General features: G+C 38.4%; 1 protein-coding gene across 1 annotated transcript in view; it reads left to right on the top strand.

Moving 5' to 3' along the window:
- LTBP1 (latent transforming growth factor beta binding protein 1) overlaps positions 1 to 27,484 on the top strand; it is a 223,830-nt gene that overhangs the window by 59,798 nt on the left and 136,548 nt on the right. The window contains exon 4 of the mRNA XM_081313310.1: positions 7,895 to 8,070. Coding sequence (XP_081169436.1) covers positions 7,895 to 8,070 — 176 coding nt within the window. The remainder of the gene's footprint in view (positions 1 to 7,894; positions 8,071 to 27,484) is intronic.

Consider the following 27,484-nt stretch of genomic DNA (forward strand, 5'->3'; position numbering starts at 1 on the left):
ACCTCCCCAAACAGGAACGGAGACCTGCCGAGGTTTGGGGACGTTTGGGGAGGCGCCCAAACCTCCCCAAAGGTCGGCAGGTCTGCGCGGAGGAACGGAGACCTGCCGAGGTTTGGGGAGGTTTGGGGAGGCGCCCAAACCTCCCCAAAGGTCGGCAGGAAGAACGGAGACCTGCCGAGGTTTGGGGACGTTTGGGGAGGCGCCCAAACCTCCCCAAACGTCGGCAGGTCTGCGCGGAGGAACGGAGACCTGCCGAGGTTTGGGGAGGTTTGGGGAGGCGCCCAAACCTCCCCAAACAGGAACGGAGACCTGCCGAGGTTTGGGGACGTTTGGGGAGGCGCCCAAACCTCCCCAAAGGTCGGCAGGTCTGCGCGGAGGAACGGAGACCTGCCGAGGTTTGGGGAGGTTTGGGGAGGCGCCCAAACCTCCCCAAACAGGAACGGAGACCTGCCGAGGTTTGGGGACGTTTGGGGAGGCGCCCAAACCTCCCCAAAGGTCGGCAGGAGGAACGGAGACCTGCCGAGGTTTGGGGAGGCGCCCAAACCTCCCCAAAGGTCGGCAGGAGGAACGGAGACCTGCCGAGGTTTGGGGAGGTTTGGGGAGGCGCCCAAACCTCCCCAAAGGTCGGCAGGAGGAACGGAGACCTGCCGAGGTTTGGGGAGGCGCCCAAACCTCCCCAAACGTCGGCAGGTCTGCGCGGAGGAACGGAGACCTGCCGAGGTTTGGGGAGGCGCCCAAACCTCCCCAAACGTCGGCAAGTCTCCGTTCCTCCGCGCCCTGCCTGCCTGCTTCTTTCCGCTGCGGAAAGAAGCAGGCAGGCAAGGCGCGGAGTTTGGGGAGGTGTGCGCGCACCTCCCCAAACCTCCCCAAACTTCGGCAGGTCTCGGACGGCGGTGGCTTGGGAGAGGTGCGGGCGATCCCGGAAGCACCAAAGCCTCGGCCGCGCACAAGTCCTCGGTAAGTTTTTTTGTTGACTGGAGTATAAGCCGAAGTGGAATTTTTCAGCCCAAAAAGTGGGCTGAAAAATTTGGCTTATACTCAAGTATATACGGTACATATAATTAAAAGTTTAACAAAATCTTAGAAATCTAAATAATGAAATACAAATAACCCACAAATTATGACCACATTTGGAACAGGAATTTTTGTCGCTAGTCAGTGCAGTTGTTATAATGTGAGGCATAATATGACCAGACCTGATTTTACTACCATTTTCACTATGGTTGTTAAGCGAATGTGGCTTTCCCAATTGACTTTACTTGTTGGAAGCTGGCTGGGAAGGTCACACACTACAATGAGACATTACCATCACATGACCCTAAGATGCTGCAATTGCTGTAAATGTAAGCTGGTTGCCAAATGCCTAGAATTGTAATCATGTGACTGCAGAGGTGGGTATGACAGTCATAATTTTGAAATGGAGCGTAAGTCACTTTCTGAGGCCATCACAATTTAATAATAATAATAATAATAATAATAATAATAATAATAATAATAAGAAGAAGAAGAAGAAGAAGAAGAAGAAGAAGAAGAAGAAGAAGAAGAAGAAGAAGAAGAAGAAGAAGAAGAAGAAGAAGAAGAAGAAGAAGAAGTTGGAAGGGACCTTGGAGGTCATCTAGTCCAACCCCCTGCTAAGGCAGGAAACCCTATACCATTTCAGACAAATGGCTGTCCAGTCTCTTCTTAAAAACTTCCAGTGTTGGAGCATTCACCGCTTCTGGAGGCAGGTTGTTCCACTGGTTAGTTGTTCTAACTGTCAGGAAGTTTCTCCTTAGTTCTAGGTTGCTTCTCTCCTTGACTAGTTTCCATCCGTTGCTTCTTGTCCTGCTTTTAGGTGCTTTGGAGAATAGCTTGACTCCCTCTTCTTTGTGGCAGCCCCTGAGATATTGGAACACTGCTATCATGTCACCCCTCACCCTTCTCTTCATTAAACTACACATACCCAATTCCAGCAACCTTTCCTTATATGTTTTAGCCTCCAGTCCCCCAATCATCTTTGTTGCTCTTCTCTGTACTCTTTCTAGAGTCTCGACATCTTTTTTACATTGTGGTGACCAAAACTGGATGCAGTATTCCAAGTGTGGCCTTACCAAGGCATTGTAAAGTGGTATTAGTACTTCACGTGATCTTGATTCTATCCCTCTTTTAATGCAGCCTAGCACTGTGTTGGCTTTTTTGGCAGCTGCAGCACACTGCTGGCTCATATTTAAGTGATTGTCCACTAGGACTCTGAGATCTCTCTCACACTTACTACTATTGAGCAAGGTACCACCTATACTATACCTGTGCATTTGATTTTTCCTGCCTAAATGTAGAACCTTACTTATTTCACAATTGAATTTCATTTTGTTAGATAGTGCCCAGTGTTTGAGTCTGTCCAGATCCTCCTGTATCTTAAGCCTATCTTCTGGAGTATTGGCTATTCCTGCCAGCTTGGTGTCGTCTGCAAATTTGATGAGTTCCCCATCTATCCCCTCATCCAAATCGTTGATGAAGATGTTGAAGAGTACTGGGTCCAGAACAGAGCCCTGGGGCACCCCACTACACACTTCCTTCCATGTAGATGCAGTTCCATTGAGGACCACATGCTGAGTACGGCCTGTCAGCCAGCTACGAATCCATCTGGTGGTGATGCTATCTAACCCACATTTTTCTATCTTATCAAGTAGTAGGTTGTGATCTACTTTATCAAATGCCTTACTGAAGTCCAAGTAAATTATATCTACAGCATTCCTCTGGTCCACTAATTTTGTCACTTGGTCAAAGAATGCAATAAGGTTTGTCTGGCATGATCTGTTTTTGACAAACCCATGTTGGCTTTTAGTGATAACTTTGTTCACGTCAAGGTGTTCACTGATTTGTTGTTTGATTATCTTTTCCAGAATCTTCCCAGGTATTGAGGTCAGGCTGATAGGTCTGTAGTTTCCTGGATCTATTTTTTCCCCTTTTTTGAATATGGGAACTACATCAGCTCTCTTCCAGTCCTCTGGTAGTTCCCCAGTGCTCCAGGATCTTTGAAAAATATAGTTCAGTGGTTCTGAGATCACGTCTGCCAGTTCCTTGAGAACCTTGGGGTGTAATCCATCTGGTCCTGGTGATTTAAACTCGTGTAGGCTGGACAGGTGCTCACTTACCATTTTCTTGCCTATCTTAACTTGCGTTTCTATTCTGTTTTTTATGGCACTGGTTTTGGTAGGTTGGACTGTTTTTTCCCTTTGTGTAAAGACAGATGCAAAAAACGAGTTAAATAGTTCTGCTTTCTCCCTGTTGCTTGTCACCTTCTTGCCACTTTCCCCCACTAATGGACCAATCATTTCCTTAACTTTTTTCTTGTTTCTTATATGCTGAAAGAAGCTTTTTTTGTTATTTTTGACTTTGGTCGCAAGCCTTAGTTCATTTTGAACCTTAGCTTCCCTCACTTCACCTTTGCAGGCTGATATTGATATTTGCTGATATTCTGCCTTAGTTATGTGCCCCTCTTTCCACATCTTGTACTTGTCCTTTTTATCTTTCAGTTTATCAGAGAGTTCTTTATGCAACCATGCTGGTTTCTTTTGAAAGCTTTTATTTTTCTTCTTTGTTGGTATTGTGCTAAACTGGGCCTTTATTATCTCACTTTTCAAAATTTCCCAAGCTTCTTGAGTTGTTTTCCCCTTTAGGATTCTCATCCATTTTGAACCATTATTAAACAAACAGTTGTAAATTGGGGACTACTTGTAGCTAGCTACCTGGAAACTAAAACTCATCTGGGCTTTTTTTTTATGAATATATTTTGCTAGACAGAATTTTAAAAGAAAAAGAAAGACCAGGCCAAGTAGAAAAACTGAGATTTTTTTAAAAAAAAAATTTGGCTGCAGCATAATAAATAGAACCTCAGTGGAAATTATATACCTATCACCAGCATTTGGAATATACTTCTAATGAAAAACAGTTAAAAAGAGCCTGTACTTTTATCATGTTTATAATAGTTATGACTTGGAATGTCAGAGTATTTATCATATTTCAATAATGAGAATGTCACAGCATTCTGTATATGTACTCAGGTGCATCACATCCATTACATTAGAATTGTTTCTATTGTAAAATATTTTTTATGTTACATAATAGGCTATCAGAGATAAAGTACAATTTCCTTTCTTAGTATTTTGGTATAAGATTCCAAATAGCTGTCGATTCTTCTAACATATCCAATTTTATTAATTTTATATTCTTCTAATTTTAAAAATGCAAAGGCTTGCATTTTGCTGGCATCATCTCTCTTCCCCACATTGCTTCATAGGCACTCTTAAAAAATGTAAAATGGTGGGTCATCCCAGTATTTTGTTTTGAAAAATAAAATAAAATAATGATGGGGAGTGGGAAGGATCCTTGAGGCTGAAAACTTCAAAGGCAACATCCTAACCAGTTTTGTCCTTTGCACAGGTTTTCTCCTCTTCCCCAAAGTAGCTACATTGTGAGAGCACTCATATTTTTTTTTCAAATTTCAGCTGTAGCCTCACTGGTCCAAAGTCCTTGAAGAAATATTCTTAAAACTCTAACTCTCAGTTAAGACACCTGCTAGGACTCCCAGGTTCGATCACAAAAAAATGATGGATGACCACTGTTTGGCAGCAAAAAAACGCAAGAAACCTCAATGCTTTATTGTCACTGCACTGTTTCAATCCAGATTTAATAACCCAGATGGATGCACGTACTTTAGTGTCCACATACAGTTATCGTAAGAATATATTTTAAGAAGTATTGTGGAACTCTTAGAAACAATATTGGATTTACTTAGTATGGACTGTTGAAACCTCTTGGTTTTGAATAGTCTTGGAATGTTTTGTTTTGGAATGTTTCAAGGCCCCAACACCAAGAATAGGGTTTATGCATGCCTTCAAGTCAATGTTGACTCTTGGTGATTGCCATGGCAGGTCCCTGCAGCTTTCCTGGTTATATTTCAGAAGTGGTTTGTCATTGCCTCCTTCCCAGGGCTGAGACAGAGGGATTGGCCTCAGGTCACCCAGCTGACTTCATGCTAAGGCAGAACTGGAATTCCTGGTCTCCTGGTTTCTAGCCTGGTGCTTTAACTGCTCCCTCAAACTGGGCCTCTCTCAGCAACCAGCCCAAGAACTTCTAGAGAGTTTTCATGATTGAAGCTGATTTGAAACTAGGTTTCTGTCATTCTAAGTGAACTTCCATCCCTGTTGTACCATACTTAGCAAACTAATTGTTGGGTGATTTGAATGAATGTAGTAAGTAAAGGTAAAGGTTCCCCCGCACATGCATGCTAGTCGTTTCCAACTCTAGGGGCCGGTGCTCATCTCCGTTTCAAAGCCAAAGAGCCAGCGCTTGTCTGAGGATGACTCCATGGTCATGTGGCCGGCATGACTAGACGCCAAAGGCGCATGGAACGCTGTTACCTTCCCACCAGAGTGGTCCCTATTTTTCTACTTGCATTTTTATGTGCTTTCGAACTGCTAGGTTGGCAGAAGCTGGGATGAGTAACAGGCGCTCACTCTGTTACACGGCACTCGGGATTCGACCCGCCAAACTGCCGATCTGATTGACAAGCTCAGCGTCCTAACCCACTGAGCCCCAATTTATTATATTAACTGGGGAGAGCAGTAACAATTCTACTGATTAAAGCAAAAGAACCTGGCAGTCCATGGCAGGAACAAGATTTATATCTTTCCTAGACAGCCTCTTTTAGTAGCAAGAAGGCTTGTTTGCCAGTATTTCGGGACAGACAATTCCCATTTTGCCGCAGAACTAATAGTACTGACCCAGTTAGTAGATACCTTCTCAGATAGTTGCCAATAATAGCTACTAGTTCGTCTCTGTTTGTTATTATGCAACGGATGTTTCTGGTTCTTGGCTGAATTTGTTATACTGGCAGTTTATTGTGGAACAATATGTGCTACTTTTGATAGACTTTCATTGTCTGTTATATGTAAATATAGCTGCACAAGAGCAGAATGACATCACTAGATTCTGTAAGGAAAAGAGATATACTAAGAATATATTCTGGCAAATTTAAATTAGACAACACACAGCACATTGTCACTTAGAATCTTAAGCCATGATTTGAAAAAATGATCAGGTTCTTTAAGCACTTGTTGGCTGCACAGGAAGTATAAGGCTTCCAATAAATAGCATTCATTTATAAAAGAAAGCTCAAGTTAGGACTGGCTTATTTAGTCTAGACATCATTTTCCTTGCCAAAAGTTATTTTTCTCAACTCTGCCTGTCATAACTGTTTGATAAAGAGAGTCCAAGTTTTTTATATATCAGGATAATTTTCTTGAGCTCTAGAGTGAGTGATATTTGAGCTTATACTATAAACTGTAATGATTTTTAAATTTGTTTCAACAAAGAGGCCATCACAACTCCCACTGTCATTTCTTTCTACATAAAAGCAACAAATGGAGTGTTAGGTTTTCATGACCCACTGATTGTGTTTGGCCACTGCTGGGTCCCATATATTGGCTTTAACATGGCCTTTGGTGTTAAGAGCAAGTTTTAAACCTTTGTCTATTCACATATATAGAGAGAAAGCTGAAACTTTAAATTGGCCAAAGGCTGACTATTGAAATGGGTGGTTTCCTTATTACAAGTTGTATGTCAAAATGTTGCTATCAATTCCTAGTTAATAGCTCATTCCTGTAAATATAAGCACTTTGAAATCAGAAAGGTCTTTGTATAAACTTACTTATACAATAAATGGTGAACTTTTATGAAACCAATAGGCCTCCACAGTGTTCAACTTTGGATAGGCTATTCTGTATACTATGATACCTTGGTAGTGGCTTTCACAAGAAAAGAAAAGAGATTATGAGAACAAGCTGACAATCATTACTGCTATGTATGAATGGAACCAATATATAAACATAAATTTTTACTGAGTGATCAAGATGATGATATTTATTACATTTCTTGTAACCTCCTCCTCAAAAAACCCCTCTAAAATATTAATGATATCAGTAAGAAAAAGAAAGGTATCTAAATTGTTTGGGAAAGATTGGGAGGCTTTGTGCTTGCAAAATCTTTTATTTTTTTCTAGAACTCCAAGATTCATCAGCTGGAGATAGGTGGAAAAAAAAGAGAATTAAAATTTGAAAAATCAGAATTCACAAATTTATTTGAATGCTAAAACTGAAAAACACTCACAATCCTTTTACATTAAACACCCACCCCTAGCTGTCCAAGCTTTCTTCATTTTAGTAATATAATTTTTAGAAGGAAGAAATAGCAATTTAAATTGTGGTTGTTATTACACTGTGGAAGGCAAAAGTTCTTGTGCAATTAAATAAAACATCTGAAAGAAGTAAATCTACTTCTGACCATCCTTGTTTTATTATGTGCTCCTGGCTGCTGATTTAAATGGTAGATGACTGATCTGTTGCAGGCTTTATCCACACCAGGAATTGGATGTAACTTATTCTTTGTTATCTCTGAAAATCAAAGATGTTGCATTAGTAAAAATGATCAGTTAATTAAATATTTGAATCTCTTTCAGAATTTACTGTAATTGTAATAAAGATTGGTTTTATTCCAGTAGAATATGGGACTTGTCTTTTTTCCCCCCTCCTTTTATTCAATTGCACTAAGCTTAGAGCTGAAGTACATACTTATTATGTTCTGCATCATGGTGAGTTGAAGTTTTAAGTCTTCCAAATCATAGGAAGGATGGACATTTACTAGAGTTCAATTGTAAGAAGGAAGGACAGTGATTTTCTTGTATGTTTGCAACTATAACATAGCAAGTTTGCTTGGCTTATTTTTTTAACATCAAGAGTTAAATATGTTGCCATAGTCTTAAAAATTATTATTTGTTATGTTGTTATTAATGTCATTTCTGACCAACATAATGTTTTGCTATCAATTTCTCTGTTTTTCTTATTTCTTTGAACAGAATTATCCCTCTTTCATCCCAGAGTTTGATGATGAATGTACATCATGGCCAAACACATGAATATGTTATCAAGCCTAAATATTATCCATCAAAGAAAGTGCTCTCAGGAGAACAGTCCACAGAGAGCTCTCTACCTCTAAGAATGAGCCAGGATCAGCTTGCTACATCATATCATAGTAAGTATGGCTGAAATGCTGCAGTGAAGTAAATAAACAAAAGTTAAAAAGAAGGTATGTTATTATAATAAGTAAAAATCAATAGTAAACATCTTCTGTATTGTTGCCAAAATCACTACATGAGCATATCTGGGAATTCACTAGTGGTTGAGTTCAGCTTGAAAGAGACATTAATTTGGAATCCAAAATGCAAAGGTCTTATTTGCCTTGCAGCAAAAAAGGATCTGATGTGATGGATTTGAAGATTTAGTCATGGAAATCCACTGGGCAACTGGATCAGTTGTTCTCTCTTGCAGGTTCATGGGATTTTTTGTGGGGAAAGAATGAAGGGAGATTCCCATGTGATCTGCCTGTGGCTCCCAGGAAAAAAAAGTAGTATTTAAATCTAATAAATGCAATCCATGATTATGCACAAAACAAATAATCATAGAATTCTCCTGGATTTCATGAAAAAAGTGGGCTGAATGTAGATGTGAAAACCTCAGTTTGCAATACCAGATGGTCCTGTGTAAAAAGCTGAGCAGCATGGAAGATCAGATAGATCTCCGGGGAATCTCTAAAGCATAACTGCTGAAAAGGAAAATATCCATCCTTCAGAATTATTAAGACTCAATCCAATTTTATAATTAGGATTATCATTGGTTTTGTGATATTACAGAATTGATTGATTCAAAACTCTATATACTATTTCTGCACAGTCCTGTATCAGAATATTGTGATTCTCTGGGATCAGATGATGTCTTCATGATTCTTCTACTGGTACAAGGACTTTAGAATGTTTGGTAGCAAAATGCTGTCTATCGATTTTGTGATTTAGATAAATTTTAATAATAATAATATGGTTAAGTCGTGGGCTCTGGTGAGCAGGAACGAAGACACAAGGCTGAGTACAGAGAAACTCATTATTTTATTCTTGCTGGAACTGTACTTGAGCTTGGGCCGCACCCATCCACAATATATAGCCTAGCCCTACAGTAGCAGCCAATAGGAATGAACCCTCGCTTGCCGCCTAAGGCTGACCAATTGCAGGACCGGAGACGGCCTGTCTGGGTTGCTGGAGAGCCGTTAGCTCTCTAGCAACGCACATGGTGTGGTACCACAAGCCCAATACATAACAATGGTAATAATGGATTTGAGCTGAATAGCAGCAGACTCAATGCTTGTTCGGGAACAAAAGCCCATTTGCAAGAATTTCATTTTCTCCTTTCTCCATTGCAATCCTCAAAATCACTCCAATAGACAGTGGAACTTCCAGAGCTGATTTTGATTACTTTAATCCAAAGAGGAGGAGAAAAATGCATTGTCCAGTTTTGTCATGTCAGCCTAGATCAGACAGGAAACACAACCAAATGAACTGCTCCAACTTTTTTTGTAAGGCTGCATTAACAGAATCTTGGAAGTCTGAAATGACAAATCTCTCCCTGTCTCCTTTAGAGTCTAAGAAGTTATTTCTGGTCCTTTCTTTCTCCACCCATTGTACAGCTGCAGGATAGCTCTTATCTGACCATTCCCTAGGCAACATCTCTCCCTCCCCATCTCCCAAGGGCATTTCCACATACCATTACATGTCAGCAGTAAGTACTTCAACTGTTGGCAATATAGCATTGTATTTAGCTTTTTATTAAGATATATTATAATATCGGCCATTTAGCTTTATTAAAAGAAAGCAACTTCAGTGATTAATTGTAGTTGAGTTGGATGCTAAAATTCATGCTATATATGCAGCGGAAGTTACTTGCCGATAGTGATAAAAACTTCAGTTGTATATTACAGGATACGGATTCCTTAATATTAAATGTAATGAACAAGAGATTTTATGTTTCAATGGGTTCCTTTCTCCATTAGAAGCTCTTACTAAACCCAAGATTTTTGTTGTCATGTTGATAACTACTGGGTGATCTATCAACTTCATTTTTATATGTTTTATAAAACATTTGATCTATAGCAGTCTCTCCCAAGAATTGCTTTCCAGAATTCCTATCCAGGTTCCGAGCTTAACAAGAAGAGCTCAAGAAATGGATAAAAAATGTCATCTAAATGACAAGGTTCTTTCATTTACCAACCTTCTTTAGGGAATGTTCCTTTAAACATATTATTTCTTGCATATATATTTGCATATAGATCTTTTGCATATAAAAGATTGGCTTGCCTACTTCCACACTTTCCAGTTTTCATGCCTCTTTTTTCTTTAAAAAATGTTTTTAGAAAGCATGCTGTATTCACATGCATGTGCTGCTCAAAATCTGTAGATGATGAGAGCAACAACTTGTGATACGAAGAAATTAATAGATCACTTTTTAAACAAGTAAAGCGGTAGATGAGGATGTGCTTCACTTAAGATATTTTTAAATGTTGAAGTGGGAATTATGATTCCTTTCTTACAAGCAGCCAACAGCTGCGGTAGTCTTGGCAAGTCCTAGGAGGCCCTCATGTAGTATTTCCCCCTTAATTCAGGAGAGGAAACCATCGTTCTCTCCAGATATTCTAAGGCTAAGCCAGGGGTCTCCAAACTTGGCAACTTTAAAATTTGTGGACTTCAATTCTCCAATATTGCTCAGCCAGCCTGTTCTAAGCTATAGTTCCCTGGAACTGTATCTAGCAGAGTTAAAGGGTTTGTGTAAATTGTGCTTCAACAACTTTACCAGCCCTGTGTTTAATGTGATGAAGTAAACCCCAGCACCAGAAATAATTGAACTTGCAAATGATGAAATATGTTCATGTATGCACATTGTTTTCAAGGAAGACTTTTACTGAGATTGATATTGGAAATAGATCTGGGATCAATTGGTTCAGTATTGGCATAGATTTCTGTAGATAGCTTGTGTTTGATACAGCTTCACAGGAAGCAGATTTCCATTGCTTTTACCTGGCTTGTGTCCTTATTTCAGACTGCTTCACATGCATTTTAACAAGAAACCTTATCCTCATCTGATTATTATATTTGAAAAGAGAGGAAATGGAGACTGAAGACAGAATGGCTTGTCTACATGTATGATACTTGAATTTGGAACTTTTTGATTGAAAGCCAATTTAAATTAATGTTACTGTATATTCTTCTAGATCTGGTATTTAATTAATAGGTCTCAATTTGAATTCAGCTTTCTCAGTTTCAGGAAGGAATTACATGTATGAGAATTTAAGAAAAAACAAAGTTCTGGCACTCTGGAACTAAGAATGCTAAGATCATAATTTACAAACACCACCCTAGAATGTTCTTTCCTACAGCATGAAGTATGATTGTGCCAGAAGTCCATATTTTAAATTTTTTGAGCCTGCCACTAAATGGCCTAAGATTCTTGCTTGTCTTTTATTTTCTCAACTAAACAGTTGAGCAGAAAATGTTACACAGACACACCTCCATCTTTCAAAAGGCTGAAACGCTGGGATTGCTTACTTTCCTAGGTAGAATCTAAGGTCACAGTTTTGATCCTTTACAAGGAAAATTGTTAGTTGGAGCCATGCTAATAATTATTAGAGGAAACAACAGGTGAAATTAAAAAGTGTAGAGTTTGCACAATAGGCAGTAAATATAGATTGAGGGTGCACACTGGAAGATATGCTTAAAAATAAATATGGAACAGCTGTCTGAATTATGGCCCATTGTTGATGTTGTGCACTGAAAATAAGTTATGGGCTCCATGGAGGAATAATCAAATATGTGATCTAATTCAAGACCATAGAGTAGCTGAGAACTTTTAACCCAGGATTCTTGTGAACTAATCTTTTTATCTTTGCAAGCATTCTTGCAAAGTAGAAAAATGCAAGTAGAAAAATAGGGACCACTACGGTGGGAAGGTAACAGCGTTCCGTGCGCCTTTGGCGTCTAGTCATGCCGGCCACATGACCACGGACACGTCCTTGGACAAGCGCTGGCTCTTCGGCTTTGAAACGGAGATGAGCACTGGCCCCTAGAGTCGGAAATGACTAGCACACATGTGTGGGGGAACCTTTACATTTTACATTATTCTAAGGATAAAATGTTACTATAATACATTGGAACTAAAAACTTGTATTTAAGTCACCAACTTGTTCTATACGTATTTTCGGACCTTACAAAAAGTTCCATGATTTATAACATACATCAGCATAAAGCACTTTTTAAAAGAATATGGAACATGTTGAATGTACAGTCTGGCTTTAAAATCAGAATCTTTTAATTAGCATCATATATCGAAAGGCAGATAGATGCACTGAAACATTGTAAAGAGAGATGTAAAAATTCAAGATATCTCAGAAGATATTCTATACTTACAAGAACCTCTGGCACTACGGTAGAAGATGAAGTTAGATAAGGATTCTGGTCATTACCAAGTCAGAACGCTACAGGAACTGATGGAAATCCGATAGAATTATACCAAACAACATAAGAAATAGAAGTAAAATCCCTAACCAAGCTAGACCAGCAAACGTGGTGAATGACACAGTGGCCAACCAATTGGAAGGGGTCAATCTGCATTCCAGTTGCAAAAAAAAGGCAGCTTAACAGAATGTGCCAACTATTATATAATATTTTTAATTTCATATGCTCCCAAAATTATGCTTAGGATCGTCCAATGTAGATTAGAACCTTATGTAGAAAAAGAGGTGCCAGACATTATTTTTAATGTAACCTGAATAATGGAAATAGCCAAAGAATATCAAAAGGAGTCAATATGTGCCTAATCAACTATAGAAAGGCCTACATGTCAAGCTGTGGAATATGTTTTTAAAAAATGGAAATTCCAGAACATCACATTATCCAGTCCATTTTAGCTTTTCAGCAGCCAAAGGGGGAGGGAGGATTTTCATGGACAATGTTGGATTCTTCTTTGAACTATGCTTCTCCTTCATATGCCATCATCTCTTGTTTCATGAATAATCTAAAGAAAGAAGACTATTTATTGACATTATTTACATTAAACAAACATATATGGAAGCTGACAACGTCTCTTTGAAAAGTGATAATTGACAGTCTTACCCTACATATTTCATAGAATGGACGTACTTGTTCGGTATATTTTTTTGAGAATTAGGGATGCAGACAACCAAGAGTAGAGAAAACTTACACAACTTTCTAATATCAATTTATGATAGCATTGTAAAAAATCCTTGAAGTCATGAATATTTTCCCCCCACATCTTTTCAGTAAATAGACTGTATGTTTCACTGAGTGCCTATCACCTTCTAGCGGTACAGCACATTTTTTTAATCCATGAGCTAGTTTGGTCTATTAGTAGTTTTAATGCACTAGGTTAGAAACTAAGAGAGTGAGTTCTAATCCTGCCCTGGGCATGAAAACCATATGGGTGATTTTGGGCCAGTCACTCACTCACAACCCAACTCACCTCACAGGGTTGTGGTTGTGGTGGTGAAATTAGGAAGAGGAGGTTAGCAGAGATGGTCAAATTGACTGCTTTGATTACAGAAAAAAAATACAATTACTTTTGCTTCTACTTGGAAACTGCTTCTGGACTTTGTGGAAAAAAATGAAACTTTAATTTTGGATTTTACTAATTAATAGGTTTGTTGTTATAGAAATGGCTAGTTTTTATTATTACGTAAAAGTAAAAAGTTGAGGTTTGATGTTATTATCTTATTCTACTGCACCAAAGGAATCGGAAGTCAATGCCTTTTCTTTCTTTTTTCCCCTTTGCCCTGCATTTTTCTTTTGTATTTTTGTATTATATATTAAGGTAAAGGTAAAGGTTCCCCTGCACATGTGTGCTAGTCGTTTCCAACTCTAGGGGCCGGTGCTCATCTCCGTTTCAAAGCCGAAGAGCCAGCGCTTACTATTAGCAGAAATTATAAACACCAATCCAACATCAACTTCATAGAGTAAAGCTAGTTTGGAAAAAACAACACTTACCGGTACTCATTAACCCTGTTTCTACAACATATTTAATTTAGTCAATCACTAAGCCAGTTAGAGCTTCTTTCCGGTTGTTCTAACAGCACATAATCATACTTGAATTATGTATGTAATTGTATTAATTCTTGGCATGCTATACCCATTTTCTCATAGAGCAGGGGTGTCAAACTGCCAGTCTGCAGGCCGGTTGCATCATGCAGAGGCCACGCCCACCCCAGCTCTGGGAACACAAAAAAAGTTGTGATACGTCACGACACATCACGTGACGAGTTTGACACCCATGTCATAGACATAGAGCATCCTGGTATCCCATATGCTGTCACACCAGGAGATTACAAGCAAGATTTCATGACATCACTGGAACTTTGTCCATTGACTGGGCTGATAGCAGGAGGTATAGTTTGGCCACTGGAGCTGGTCAATAATTGAGATACATGCTCTGCTGTAGTGAGTTCCCTGATACCAAGGTTTGCTTTATAGCAGCTTTCTCTTCAGTTCATTTTCTGGGAAGTTTAGTTTAACCGTCTTCATGACTCAGTATGTTCTGCATTAAATTTAACTATTTTCAGATGTTCCTCTATCACACTATCCACTCTCCCTTCTCTCCAGTAACTGAGTCAAGTAGGAACAGGGCCATTGGTTTTCCTTTCCCAGCTTAGTTGTGACTGCAGCTAATCTGATCCAAAGTTCTCTGGTTTTCATCTACTTTCATTTCAACATCACTAGTTCATCTCATAAACTGTTTAGAGCACAAGTATTTGCTGCTCTCCAGGTAGGTCTATTACCTGATCAGGAAGATCAGCAGCAGTCATTCAATGCCTCAGTATTCTTTGGTCCATTCTTTGCATCAGGTGACATCTTAAGCCAAATCAATTATAATAATATACATTTAATCCAGATGACTAGATTTAAACAGTTTCTAGGAGATGGGGGTGTGTGTCAATCTGTTGTAGTGCAACAAAAAGAATTGTATTGCATTTGAAAACAAGTTTATTGTGGCAGAAAACTCATGTGTTCTGTGATAGCATCATTCTGAAAATTAAGGCAAAGAATTTATAACAGCCATTGGGATTTCATTATAGTCTTAGAATTAAGACAATGCCATATGGTATACCTGTAGTTTATGTTTACATCATTAGGCCAGAACCTAGATAAAAAAACATTAAATACAATAAAAATATGGATATATGAACTACCTTGGCTTACAACAATTCGTTTAGTGACAGTTCACAGTTACAAATGAAAAAAAAGTGATTTATGACTCTTTTTCCTACTTACAACCATTGCAGCATCCCCATGGTCACATGATCAAAATTCAAATTCTTGGCAAATGATATGATGGTTGCAGTGTCCTGGGGTCATGTGATCACCTTTTGTGACCATCTGATAAGTAAAGTCAATGGGGAAGTAAGATTCATTTAACAACCATGTTACTAACGTAACAGCTAAAGTGGTTCACTTAATGACTGTGACAAGAAAAGTTGTAAAATGGGGCAAAACTCACTTAACAGCTCTCTTATTTAGCAAGAAACATTTGGGGCTCAATTGTGGTGGTAAGTCAAGAACTCCCTGTACTAATATAGTATATAAATACAACATAAGAACCCAGATTAGCCCCTGACCTATGAGGTAGTCCTTCCCCAAAAGTTGCTTCCTTATTGTAGTAGCCACTGAAAGAAACAGTCACTAATGGAATGACCTTTGAAATGTTTATTTTTAAAGATACTGGCATAAAATAAAATGGATTTGCTTAGTATAGGTGTTACTAAGTTTTGGCAGGCTTTACAGAAGTATAAGATTTCAAAGCACAATAATAGGTTCTGCAGATTTGATTTCTTGTTTGCTGTATATACCCACCGTCAAAGTGGGGGAATTCCGGCATATCATTTCTCCAAATTTGTGAATGTCTGGTTTAAGTAAAGGCAGTTCAGAAATTAACTACATGAAGGCAACTGACATAAGAGGCTAATTGAAAAGAACTGTCTTCAGTGTAGGTAGTACTACTGCGAATTGTACTTTACCTGATAGAGAAAAGCAAATAGCAGCCAAACATAATGAGCCTTTTGGCTAATAGAAAAGCTCTGGGACAGCTGTGGCAAGCATATAAGGTAATTAGGGCTTTTATAAAGATGTATTTTTTCAGTAAGAGTTTCAGGCCAAGCATCCATGCCAGGCTTTCTGCAGGACAAGCAAAACATGGATTGTTTGGATTTGATTTATGTGAACTCTGTCACTGTAGCTTATGGTTTGTGTTTGATTCAGCTTATGGCTAAGCAAACCAGAGCTTAGCACAACATATACAGCCAGTGCTACTCCAAAACTAGACTGAAGCTAATTGAAGTTTAAATCAAGAATCTGTTCTCCAGATGTTGCTGAACTTCCAGCATCCCTTACTCTTAATTTTGTTGCCTGGACTATTTAAGTTGTAATTCAGTAACATCTGGAAGGCCACTTGATGCCTATTTCTGATTTAAGTAGTTTTAAAGAGAATTTGAGGAGAAAAAGGCAAGAAAAATATCATAGCGTATATTATTTTATAAAGATGTATATTTTGTCATGGTTGAGATGCCTTCTTTGGCCTTAAGTGTTTTACTGAGTTCTTGATATGTGGCAGGAATAGCATATAGTGGTGATGTTATATTTTTGAATCTTTAAGAATGGCAGCTGCTTTGATACTGTCTTTCATAAGGATTTTACTGATAGAGTAAAAGAGTGACTTGAATTCCAAATGATTAGGACCAATTTATAATAATATAGCAGCCTCCCAGATGAGTTGGACTACCACTTTTAGAACTCCCTACAGCAGGGCTTTTCAACCAGTGGTACGGGTACCACCTGTGGTACATTGGCACCTGGCAGGTGGTACATGACCATCCTAGAAAAGTGGTAGTGGGGGAGGAAAATGAGCTGAACCGGTGGCAGCAGCGCACAAGCCTGAGCAAAAGATGGCTGGAGCTGCAGGGCTGTTGGGGCTCAACGGAAGCGCCAGGATCAGCGCTTCTTCTTGGCTGTCAGGGGTCAGTGGAAGCTCCAGGATCAGCGCCAGGCTCCAGCTGGAGCTCGGCGCTGATCCTGGCGCTTTTGCTGAGCCCAGAAGAAGTGCCGATCATCTGGAATGTTGCAGCATCTCCAGGGTCTTGTGATTTACATTCAGATGCTTGGAAACTGATTCATATTTATGATGGTCACAGTGTCCCAGGGTCATGTGAAGTGACCAAAACCTGCTTCAAGCACCCAGCAGACCGGGGGAATGAAAAACAAATACCCCCCCACCCCACCCCCGCTGCCAATCCTCAACTGCTCACAACTATGAAAACCTTGGACAAGAGGAAGAGCACTGCTGGGCAGGTAGGCAGGTGTCTTGCTTGGCTGTGGCTTGGGGGGTACTTTTTTCAGTGCCATTTGTAACTTCGAACAGTCACTAAGCGAACTGTTGCAAGTCGAGGACTACCTGTACTTCATCACTTTTTTCCTTTTTTTTTAATCAAGTTTTTGAACCCTTGCTAGGCGACTGGTGGTACTCGGATGTTGCCATATCCTAAAAGTGGTACAATGGGTGAAAAGGTTGAAAAGCCCTGTGCTACAGCACGGCCATTGATCATGCTGTTGGAAGTTGTAGTCCCTCACACTTCATAGACACCTACTGGTCTAATAAATATGTAACAAAACTTTAATTATTTATGAAGTATAATTTCAGTTTAATTGGATTCATGGTTTTTTTTAGCAGGGGCCCTAACTTTGTTTCGCCATTAATCTGTCGGGCTAGTTAGCTGGGTCAAATAATTTTTTATGCTGCTATTCCTTATTTTATTGAGAAAAACAATTTTATTAGTTGCAAATAGGCTTCTTAAAAATAAAGGCTAGTTTTAATAAGTTGTTTTGGTCCTCATAAGGACAAGGTTTTCCTTTTATAAGCATATTTTAAGTCATAATAAGTTCAGGATCAAAATTTTACCTCAAATTATAAGATAAAAGAAGATAATCTTTATTGTTATTTTTTACTGTGGGCACAATGGTGCACATCAAAAATGAAATTCTCTTTTCCTCTCTGTTATTGTTGTATTAAATCCCTCCTTCAGACATTGCGGGTGCTTCATCACTGGAGATTTTTAAGAAGAGACTGGACAGTCACTTGTCTAAAATGGTATAGGATCTCCTGCTTGAGCAGGGAGCTGGACTAGAAGACATGTAAGGTCCCTTCCAGCTCTATTCTATTCTGATTCTCAGGGATTTTTTTCACATAGAACGCTCAGAACGGCGTTCTGGCACCTTGTTTTTTTTGCAAAAAAAGCTCCCTCTATTGGCTTTAGGAGTAGGCAATCTTCGCTCTTTTTTATGACTCGTGGACTTCAACTCCCAAAAGTCCTGAGCCAGCCATGCTGAGGGGAAAGAGAGAGGTTTCCAAGCTGAGCCATGCTGGCTCAGGAATTCTGGGAGTTGAAGTGCTGAGGGGGCCACAGGGGGAGGTGGGGCTGGGGCGATGGTGCACATGCCCACAGAGAAGGCTCCGAGTGCCACCTCTGGCACATGTGCCCGAGGTTCGCCACCACTGGCCTAGGGTTAGTGTGTTCATTAGGCCAATTGTTATGGCTAGCTCTAATCTGGGCTGTCAATACTATTTTATGTTTTTACTGTTTCCTTGGATATTGTAATTTTTTTAAAGGTAGAAGCAAAATGTAGGGTACCATTGGCCTAATAAATTAAAATTTTGCTAAGGTGTTTGATAAATAAGATTATAGCTAGTGCTGGTTAGGTAAAGGGTCTGTGGATGGCATCAAGCTGAAAATGCATTTTTTTCCCCATAACTGTCCTGGACACATACGAAAGAACAGATATAGTAGAAAGTTACTCACAACATGCTAGATAGCATGCCACAGCTTCACAGGATGATACATGGCCCCAGAGATTGTTCCGTAAGTAAAAGCAGGGCTTTTTCCCTCATAGAACGCTCAGAACAGCGTTCCGGCACCTTTTTTTTGGGGGGGGGGAGGAAGCTCCCTCTATTGGCTTTAGGAGTAGGCAATCTTGGCTCTTTTTTATGACTCATGGACTTCAGCTAGAAAAAAATAGTATCTTTTGTACACTCTTGAAAACTATTTTGAATCTATAACCATCTATTACAACTAAACCACTTTAAATTAAACAATTCTTAAGAATGAAATATTCTTAATTTGGACTTTACTTTTACTGTTTGGACTGTTGTGTGTTTTGAAAAATAGATTATTTAGAATCTAGTTATGTTGCACTGCAGTCTTTAAATAATTAACCTAGTATATACATAACAATATATGATGTTTTCCATGGTGAGCTTAACATCATTAACAACACTTATTAAAAAGGCTAAAATAATTTCTGGTGGTATTATCTGTACATTAAAATTTTGTTTAGTCACAATCTTTCACTTTTCACATTCTGGACAAGCAGTGGTCATGTATCCTAGCAAAAGATGTTACATATGTGCATAAGTGTAGTCAGTAGCATATGCCTTTTTAAAAATATCAAACATGGAAAGAAACAAAAATAAGTCCAAAATACCTGTATTACATCCAGAAAAGCCAACTTTGCAACCAATATTTCTCATCCATAACTATGGCATCCTAAGGATACCTGCATACATGCAAATGCTTCTCTGGGATTGCTTTTTCGTTCTAGTAACAGATTGCTGGGAAATACCAGACATGGCCTTGAGAATTCCAATGTTTCTTAAAAAATTTTCTGGATGTGGTTGGAAAGAGGCTGTTTGGCGCCAAAGACCACTGCCACGAGGAACACAGCTCTGGGTTGGGGGTCGGGGCAGCTCCGGGTGGGGGCTCAGCAAGGGCCACGGCATGGCAACTGTGTGGAGTGGAATCCCCACAGCATGTGGCTCTGAGCCACAGGGGCAGCGGTGCAAAGGACGGGCGGTGACGCCATAGCAAGACACCGGCATTGCTCCCAGTGACAGCACCTCTGAGTTCTGGCACCTTTTTTTTTAAAGAAAAAAAGCATTGCTGATTCTGATTCTCTTTGTCAGTAAAAGCTGAAAGATCTTGTCAAGAAATAACATGTGTTAAGCATGTCATGCAGCAGCAACAATCCAAAACAGCATTCCCAGTGAGAGGATTATTCAACAAAAGCTTGATAGTTAAAAAAATATGAAGAAAGTATGATTTAGTTTTAAAAAAAATAAAGCCTCAATCTGTGTGGGATATTTATACATACATATTGACACAGATACAGGACACAAATCAATTAGTTCTTTTGATAACTATACACAAAATTGAAGGTAGAACTTGAATTAGAATACTGACTAGGGTTTCTTGAAATTGTCATCTTGTCACATTTGAAGAAAGTGTGACAGCAGGTAGCTGTCCTTGTAGGAGCATAAAGCAGATCAAATTCTTAACTCTATGGAATATAGGTACTGTCTCATAATCTGGCTAGACAACTGAGTTATATATCTTAGTGGCATAATGAATAAAAAACTATAGGATATCGACTTCCGGTGGCGACGCGACGCCGAAGACAGCCGTTTTCGGGCTGCCCGCTCCGCAGCTGTGTTTTTCCATCGTAAACAGCGCCGATCAGCTGTTTAGATGGATTTGAAGCCCCCTCCTCGGGAGAAGAGGAGGGGGTGAGGCCCCAGGTAGGGGTTGAGCTCTCCGGGGCCGCCTGAGCTGAGAGTTTGGGCGGCTGAAGGATTGAGCCCCCCCGAAGCCTGGGTTGCTCCGAGCTGCGCAGCGCCCCTGCTCCGGGATTTATGGAGCAGAGCCAGGCGTTAGCAACCACCCCTGCCAAAAGGAAATACTTTTGATTGTTAAGATGCAGGCAGAGCGGTACAGGAGGTCAAGGTGATGTGGACTCTTATCTTTACTCTCTAGCTCAATGGATTTTATAGCTTTAAAGTGAAAGTGCGCAATAAGTGAAAGTGGGGGAAGATGGCGGCTAAAACTTCTAAAGCTCTTCGGAGTGCGGGGTCTTCCCTGGTGCAACAGACCTCATTGCAAGCTTTGCTTCCTCCTGCACCTCCTCTGACATTGACGCTTAAGGATTTACAAGATGCTCTTGGAAAGCATTCACAATTGATGTCTGACATGATGGATGAAAAGTTGAAAAAGCTGGAGGAGAAAATGGAGGAGAAAATGGAGAAATTGGAGAAGAAGATGGAAGAGAAGTTTAGAGCAATGAGGGTGGACATGTTGTCTATGATTGAATCTGTAGCTGAATGTGTGCAACAGCTGGATGTAAAAGTGAAGGATCTCAGTCAAAAGAATTCTATATTAGAAGCAAAGGTATTAGAAAATGAAAATATAAGGGATAAAATGGACGGAGAATTGAGCCTTGTTCAGTATCATCAGATGCAGTATGCTATTAGAATCAGGGGTTTAAAGGAGAATTGTAAAGAAGATTTAAAGCAGCTGATTTCTGAGGCTCTGGAAGGGGTATTGGGCCAGCCGGCATCTGAAATTGAGGGAAATATGGACAAAATTTTTCGTGTAAATTCATGGATTGCAAGACAGAGGAAGTTACCCAGAGATGTGGTGGTCTATTTTACAAAGAGAGTAATTAGAGATGAAGTCATTCAAGCTGCTTATGATAATAAATTGGTAGTGGCTGAGCAAGAAGTCTTGGTTTTAAAAGAGATTCCTCCGAAGATTTTAAGGAGAAGGAAAGATTTTGCATTTCTTGTACAGGAACTTAAGAAATGTGATATTAAGTTTAGATGGGAGATTCCAGTTGGACTGGTGGTGACGCATGAAGGTAAAAGACATCGTCTGGTTACTGTGGCCCAGGCACGTGATTTTTATAGCAATGTGTTAAAAGCAACCCCCCTATCATTTTTGGAAGCTGTAAAGGGATACGGCGAGGGAAAGCTTCAAGATGTTGCAGATAGACAGATAGAGGACAATGGTGTTGGAGGGGATCAAGATACAGTTTCATTGGATGTTGCAGGAGGCCAGAGGATGACGCGTGCCGCCCTAAGAAGAGCGAGACGAGAGCAAGAGCAAGACCAGCAGAAAGTTATGGAATCTCCAAAGTGTACTTACAGTGAAGATGTGGGAGGGGCGCGGTCCAAAGAAGTTTTGGGGGTCATGACAGACGTGCTCCAAAAGCTTTGGGGCGTTAAGATTGGTGATTAAATTTTTAAATTAGAATGTCAATGGATTAAATTTATCATAGAGGAGAAAGAAAGTTTTTTTTTTAATATTTAACACAATTTAAGATTGATGTTATTTGCTTGTTAGAAAAGTATTTTAGGGTTATGGACTAAAAGTATGTGTTGAACTAAGAATGGGTATGCAAGCTCCTAATTAACAACAAGTTGTCTTACAGACTGCTTAAACCTTTTTTTTCTACTCTTTTTATTAACTGCGAGACATTTGGCGTGATACATGCAAGAATTATTTTTGATCATGGTTTAGTTTGGTTGGAGATTATTAAGGTTAATAGAGATAGGCGCTTTTGGCGCGTAACTGAGAATTTGTTTAAATTAGAGAAAGGTTGGAGAATGTAAATAGTAGGTGAAAGGTTTTTTTCTTCTTTTTTTTGAAATTAATATGAATAAGGACTGGGATTAAGAAAATCTATTCTGAGTAAAGCTCTTTTTCTGTTTTCCTCTTTTTCTTTTTTACTTTATTTGTAATATTAATATTGTTTGTATTCATTTTACATGAGCTAGAGGGAGATAGAATTAATAGTTTATTGCTGATAACATAGGGGTGCTTATGTTTGTTTTTTGATTTTATACCCTGTATTTAGCTCTGGGAAGTCGGGGGGGGGGGAGGAGGGAATGGGGGAGAGGGATAGGGAGGGTTGGGTGGGGGTGGGGGAGGGGGAGGGGGGGATTAAAGCCAAAATGTATTGTAAAACTTTTTAAATAAAAAAAACAACTATAGGATATCATGTTGAAAAATGAATTCCTCAAAAATAAAGGATGATAAGAATTAGGCATACTTATTCTTAGTATGTTAGTTTTCCCTTTTTTTAAAACACAAAAACAATGTTCCCACCATTTTCCTACTTGCATTTTTAGGATAATAATTGACAATACCCATGTATCATATTCCCATGAATGTACAATATGTATTTTCAATACATCTCTTCTTCCTTTTGCGTCTTGTAACACACCTTATATTTAATTCATTGTTTTTTTTTCTCCCACCACACAAAATTAGAGATATCTTTATGACATTCTTTAAATTATACATCAGTTATCAAAATGGGACTTGACTGAAACAAAAATAGCATTCTAGGTAAAACATTTATGTTAATTACAGAAATTCTTCCCAACAATGGCAAGCTATATTGTCTCCCATCTTAACATATCTTTTTTAACCTCATTCCGTGCCTTAATATTATTATTTTGAAATAACATGCAATTTATGTTTGTCAAATAAATACCGAAGTCTTTCATCTTTTTCTCAATCTCAAAACTGGTTTATTTATCAATTCTATTTCATTTTTTATTCTCATATTTTTGTTAACATTATTATCTTCTGTTTGTTACTCTTTAAATTAGCTAATGCACCAAATTCCTTTAGTTTTCCCATTAATAATTCAAGTCCCTTTAAAGGAGGGATGTCAAACTGCCAGCCCATGGCCGGTTGTATCGTACGGAGGCTGTGCCCACCCCAGCTCCAGCAATGCAAAAAAAGTCACGATATGTCATGATATGTCACATGACATGGCAAGTTAGACACCCGTACTTTAAAGGATCTTCTAAAACCAGCACTAAATCATCTGCAAATGCTCTCAACTTGGAAGTTTTTTTAAAAAAAATTTACTCCCACAAACTTTTCTTCCTGTCTTATGTCTCTGTTCAGAATTTCAAACACTGAAATAAGCAAAAAGAGACAGTAGGCAACCCTGTCTTGTTCCTTTTTGTATCTCAAAAGGTTTTGTTAGATCTACATTAACAATAATTAGTGCTTTCTATGAAGTATAGTTCAACTTTACTCATTTTGTAAAATTGTCTACAAGATTCAGATCCCCCAAAACTTGAAATAGAAAAGTCCAATTCAGATTATCAAAAGCTTTCTCTACATCTAAAAAAAATGCAGTTTGTTTTTCATTATGTAGAGACACACAGTTTCATTCAAATATTCTGGAATGTCCAACACTTCTGACATTCTTAAAAAATATCTTTTAAGTAAAAACCCACACTGCATAAATAAATTCTGTAAAAATGTTTAATTTTCATCTAGATGAAGTAGATTTTCTTTTATAAACTAAAATCACAAGGATAATCTGTACTTTAGAAATCTTAATGGCCAAATTCTTTGAAATCCAAATCATATCTATTCTTGAGAAGAATCCATGTCTTTCTGAAAAGTAGACATATTCCTTTTTCTATCTCCATGCATCCACTAACCTTAGATTGTTCATCTGATTAAAAAAAAACTTTGTTCATAAAAAAGACTTAGTAATCTCCCCATGAGTTCTTGCAAAAAGTCACCTTGTCCTCATTTGGGGCATAAAACCCCAGAACTATAGTCTTAGCACCATGAAATTCAACTTCCACCTCAAGAAATCTACCATGATAGCTGTCTTAATCCTCCATAGAATTTATTAAAGAACCGCCTGAAGTCCATTCTGAGACACTTTTAACAAATTAAAAAACAAAATTTATGCTACTTATATCAGCATTTTAAAATGTTCAGTACATTATTTAGTCTACATTTGTGAACTGAGATTGATTTGTTTTGACAGGATTGCTTGGAACAGGCCAGTTTACTGTGAATTCTATTTTGTATCTTATTAATCTGATGACAGTTTTAAGGTTATTACATTTAGAAAACATAATATTTACTAATTGCACATGAAAGTTGTTTTCTTGAACAAAAGGTTGAGTGAGTAATTGCTGGCTAATTCTAAACCATGGTATAAACTGATTATGTGCAATGACTTCAACTGGATTGTAGTCCATTTTCTGAACTCAAAACATCTTGGTTGCCTTGATGAATAAGTTATATGGGGAAACAGATGGAAACAAAGGTGAAGATTGAATGCATCTCTATTATTTGTACTGGATCTCTTAATAACTCTGAACATCATCACATTTAATACATTTTGGAAAGGTCTTCTGGATAAGGAATTCAAGTCACTCTCTATGGATTTACTTCTTTCAACAAGTCTGTTATAGAAAATGATGTTGTGAGTTTCTACTTTAACCCCATGTTAGTTAGACTGCAAAAAATTTGAGTGAATTTCTATGGAACATAGATAGATAGATAGATAGATAGATAGATAGATAGATAGATAGATAGATAGATAGATAGATAGATAGATAGATAGATAGATAGATAGATAGATAGATAGATAGATAGATAGATAGATAGATAGATAATCAATGGTTAAGACAAAAATATGATGAAAATCTTATATGTAGATAATAATCTACAAAGGTAATAGTGTATTTAATAGTGTGTATGACTAACAAGAAGAAACTATTTTTTTAAAAAAATGATGTGGAAAAATGCTATGAAGGAATTTTCTTGGAGAGTTGTGTGGGTGAAAAGGTTGTTCTCAAAGGAAAAAAAAGATGTATTTCACTGTATTTTGGCAATATCAGATTTTTTTAGATGACTCTTCCCAGCAAGCTAATTTGGATAGGACAAATAAGTGATGGACCCATACTAGGAAATAAGTAATTTCCTCTTGAGTGTTAAGTATCAGCAAGGTGGATTAAAAGGTGAAAAATCTAGCTGAATAGGATGAATAGAATAGAGCTGGAAGGGACCTTGGAGGTCTTCTAGTCCAGCCCCCTGCTCAAGCAGGAGGACCTATACTATCTCAAACAAGTGATTGTCTAGCCTCTTCTTAAAAATCTCCAGTGACAGAGTGCCCATGATTTCTGGAGGCAAGCAGTTCCAGAACATCAAAAGATTTTAGCATCACTAAAACTTTTATGTGCAAAATAAAGGTTCTGTCGTATCTTATAGCAATATTGGATTGGGTAGGCTATTTATCTGTTGTTCATTAAGTAATATTAGACCACTAGTACCACAATAGAAATGGTCTTTAGATGAAAAGAAATATCATGTTAAAACACAACTGTATGATTGCGATGGAAGCACTTTTTTTAAGTAAACTTTTTTTTGTTACATCTGGATAAAAAAAACCTTTACTCATTTAAATACATTTATTCTTTTAAATAGTTGGTAATAGCTCAGTAATTTTAGTGTTGGCATTTCTTGCCCAGTACCATGCTGCTTTGTCTGTAATTTTGTTGTTAATTCAGGCAAGATATGGCCTTCTTTAGACAATAGATTTCCTTTGATTTCAGTATAAAAATTACTCCAGAGTTTGGTGGCAGTAGGATCATATTCCAAGTGGAGAAGGATCCATGGGGATGCAGATTATCTTCAGAGTCAAGAATCTTGCACAATACAGCCATGGCGTGAAAGCATTTCTTAAGGTTCATTCAGTTAATAAGAGAAACAAAACAGCAACTGATCACATTAAAGTTGAAGGAATTCTAATAGGAGTCCTCCCTTGAAGGAATAACATTGTTATAAATAAAAAAAACTTACAAACTTAGCATATGGAATGCCTTTGCCTTATATAACCTAAACAAGATATGGATTAAAGCAGTCATAATCATGTGATCAGACAACTCTTGCCAGATCCCCATTTCCCCCAGTTATTTTGCACTATAACACTGATGGCAAAACTATGACATGTGTGTCAATGGTGCCATGCCATGACGTTTTGAGTGACACTTCAGCATGCAGCAATACCCAACAACTTTTCTCAAAAGCCTATGGAGCTTCTCAGTCATCCAGGTCATGGTTGTCCCAAAGGTGCTTTTTCAAGAGGCAATTATTCTCAAAAGCATGGCCCATTCTTGCCCTGTTAGTGTTGTTGGGAGTGGACTTGGTAATTTCTAGATTGGGCTGTTGCTTAGTGTTAGCTTGTTTGAAAGTTGCTTGATTAGGATATTGTTGCTTCTTGATTGTTGACAGGGCAGGCCACCAGTAATGGTGAATTAGCCAAGGATGTAAGGGTTTTGGAAGTTTCACTATAAAAAGTATGCTGCTCCAAATAGGATAGTCTGTTGCAGAAATAATGGTGTCAGGTGTCATAAATGTAAGATTTCTAAATATTCGATTAATCCTTTTGGTATTGCACCAGCATTGAGTTAATATGACAACTGATTTTTTCCCTTCATAATCTTTTTTACCTCCATTTGTAAAATATGATATTTTATTATTTTTCTAGAGTTTTGCATCACTTAGACTATTTTCAAATATCGTTATATCAATGAGCCATTCTTTTTACTTTGATTGTAATATATGGGTTAATATATGGGTTGTTGAATTTTGAGATCACACAAAATCTTGATATCCCCATTTTGTAAATTGATTTTCCAGGTACTTGGCTCCAGTAGTTTTGCAAACAGTAAAGCCAAATTTGCTATAGAAATTCCAATGGACAACTTTTGCAATTCTTTGATAGTATTATTGACTTGATTGATTTTACTTCAGCCATGAACATGTTCGCATACAGTTTCATCCTTAACTGCATGCAATTTGCATTTGACATTGTTGGAAATACGTATGACTTTGGCTTTGACGGCATAGTTTG

The sequence above is a fragment of the Vipera berus genome (genome assembly GCF_964194415.1).
Source record: "Vipera berus genome assembly, chromosome: 1".
In the NCBI taxonomy this organism is placed as follows: domain Eukaryota; kingdom Metazoa; phylum Chordata; class Lepidosauria; order Squamata; family Viperidae; genus Vipera; species Vipera berus.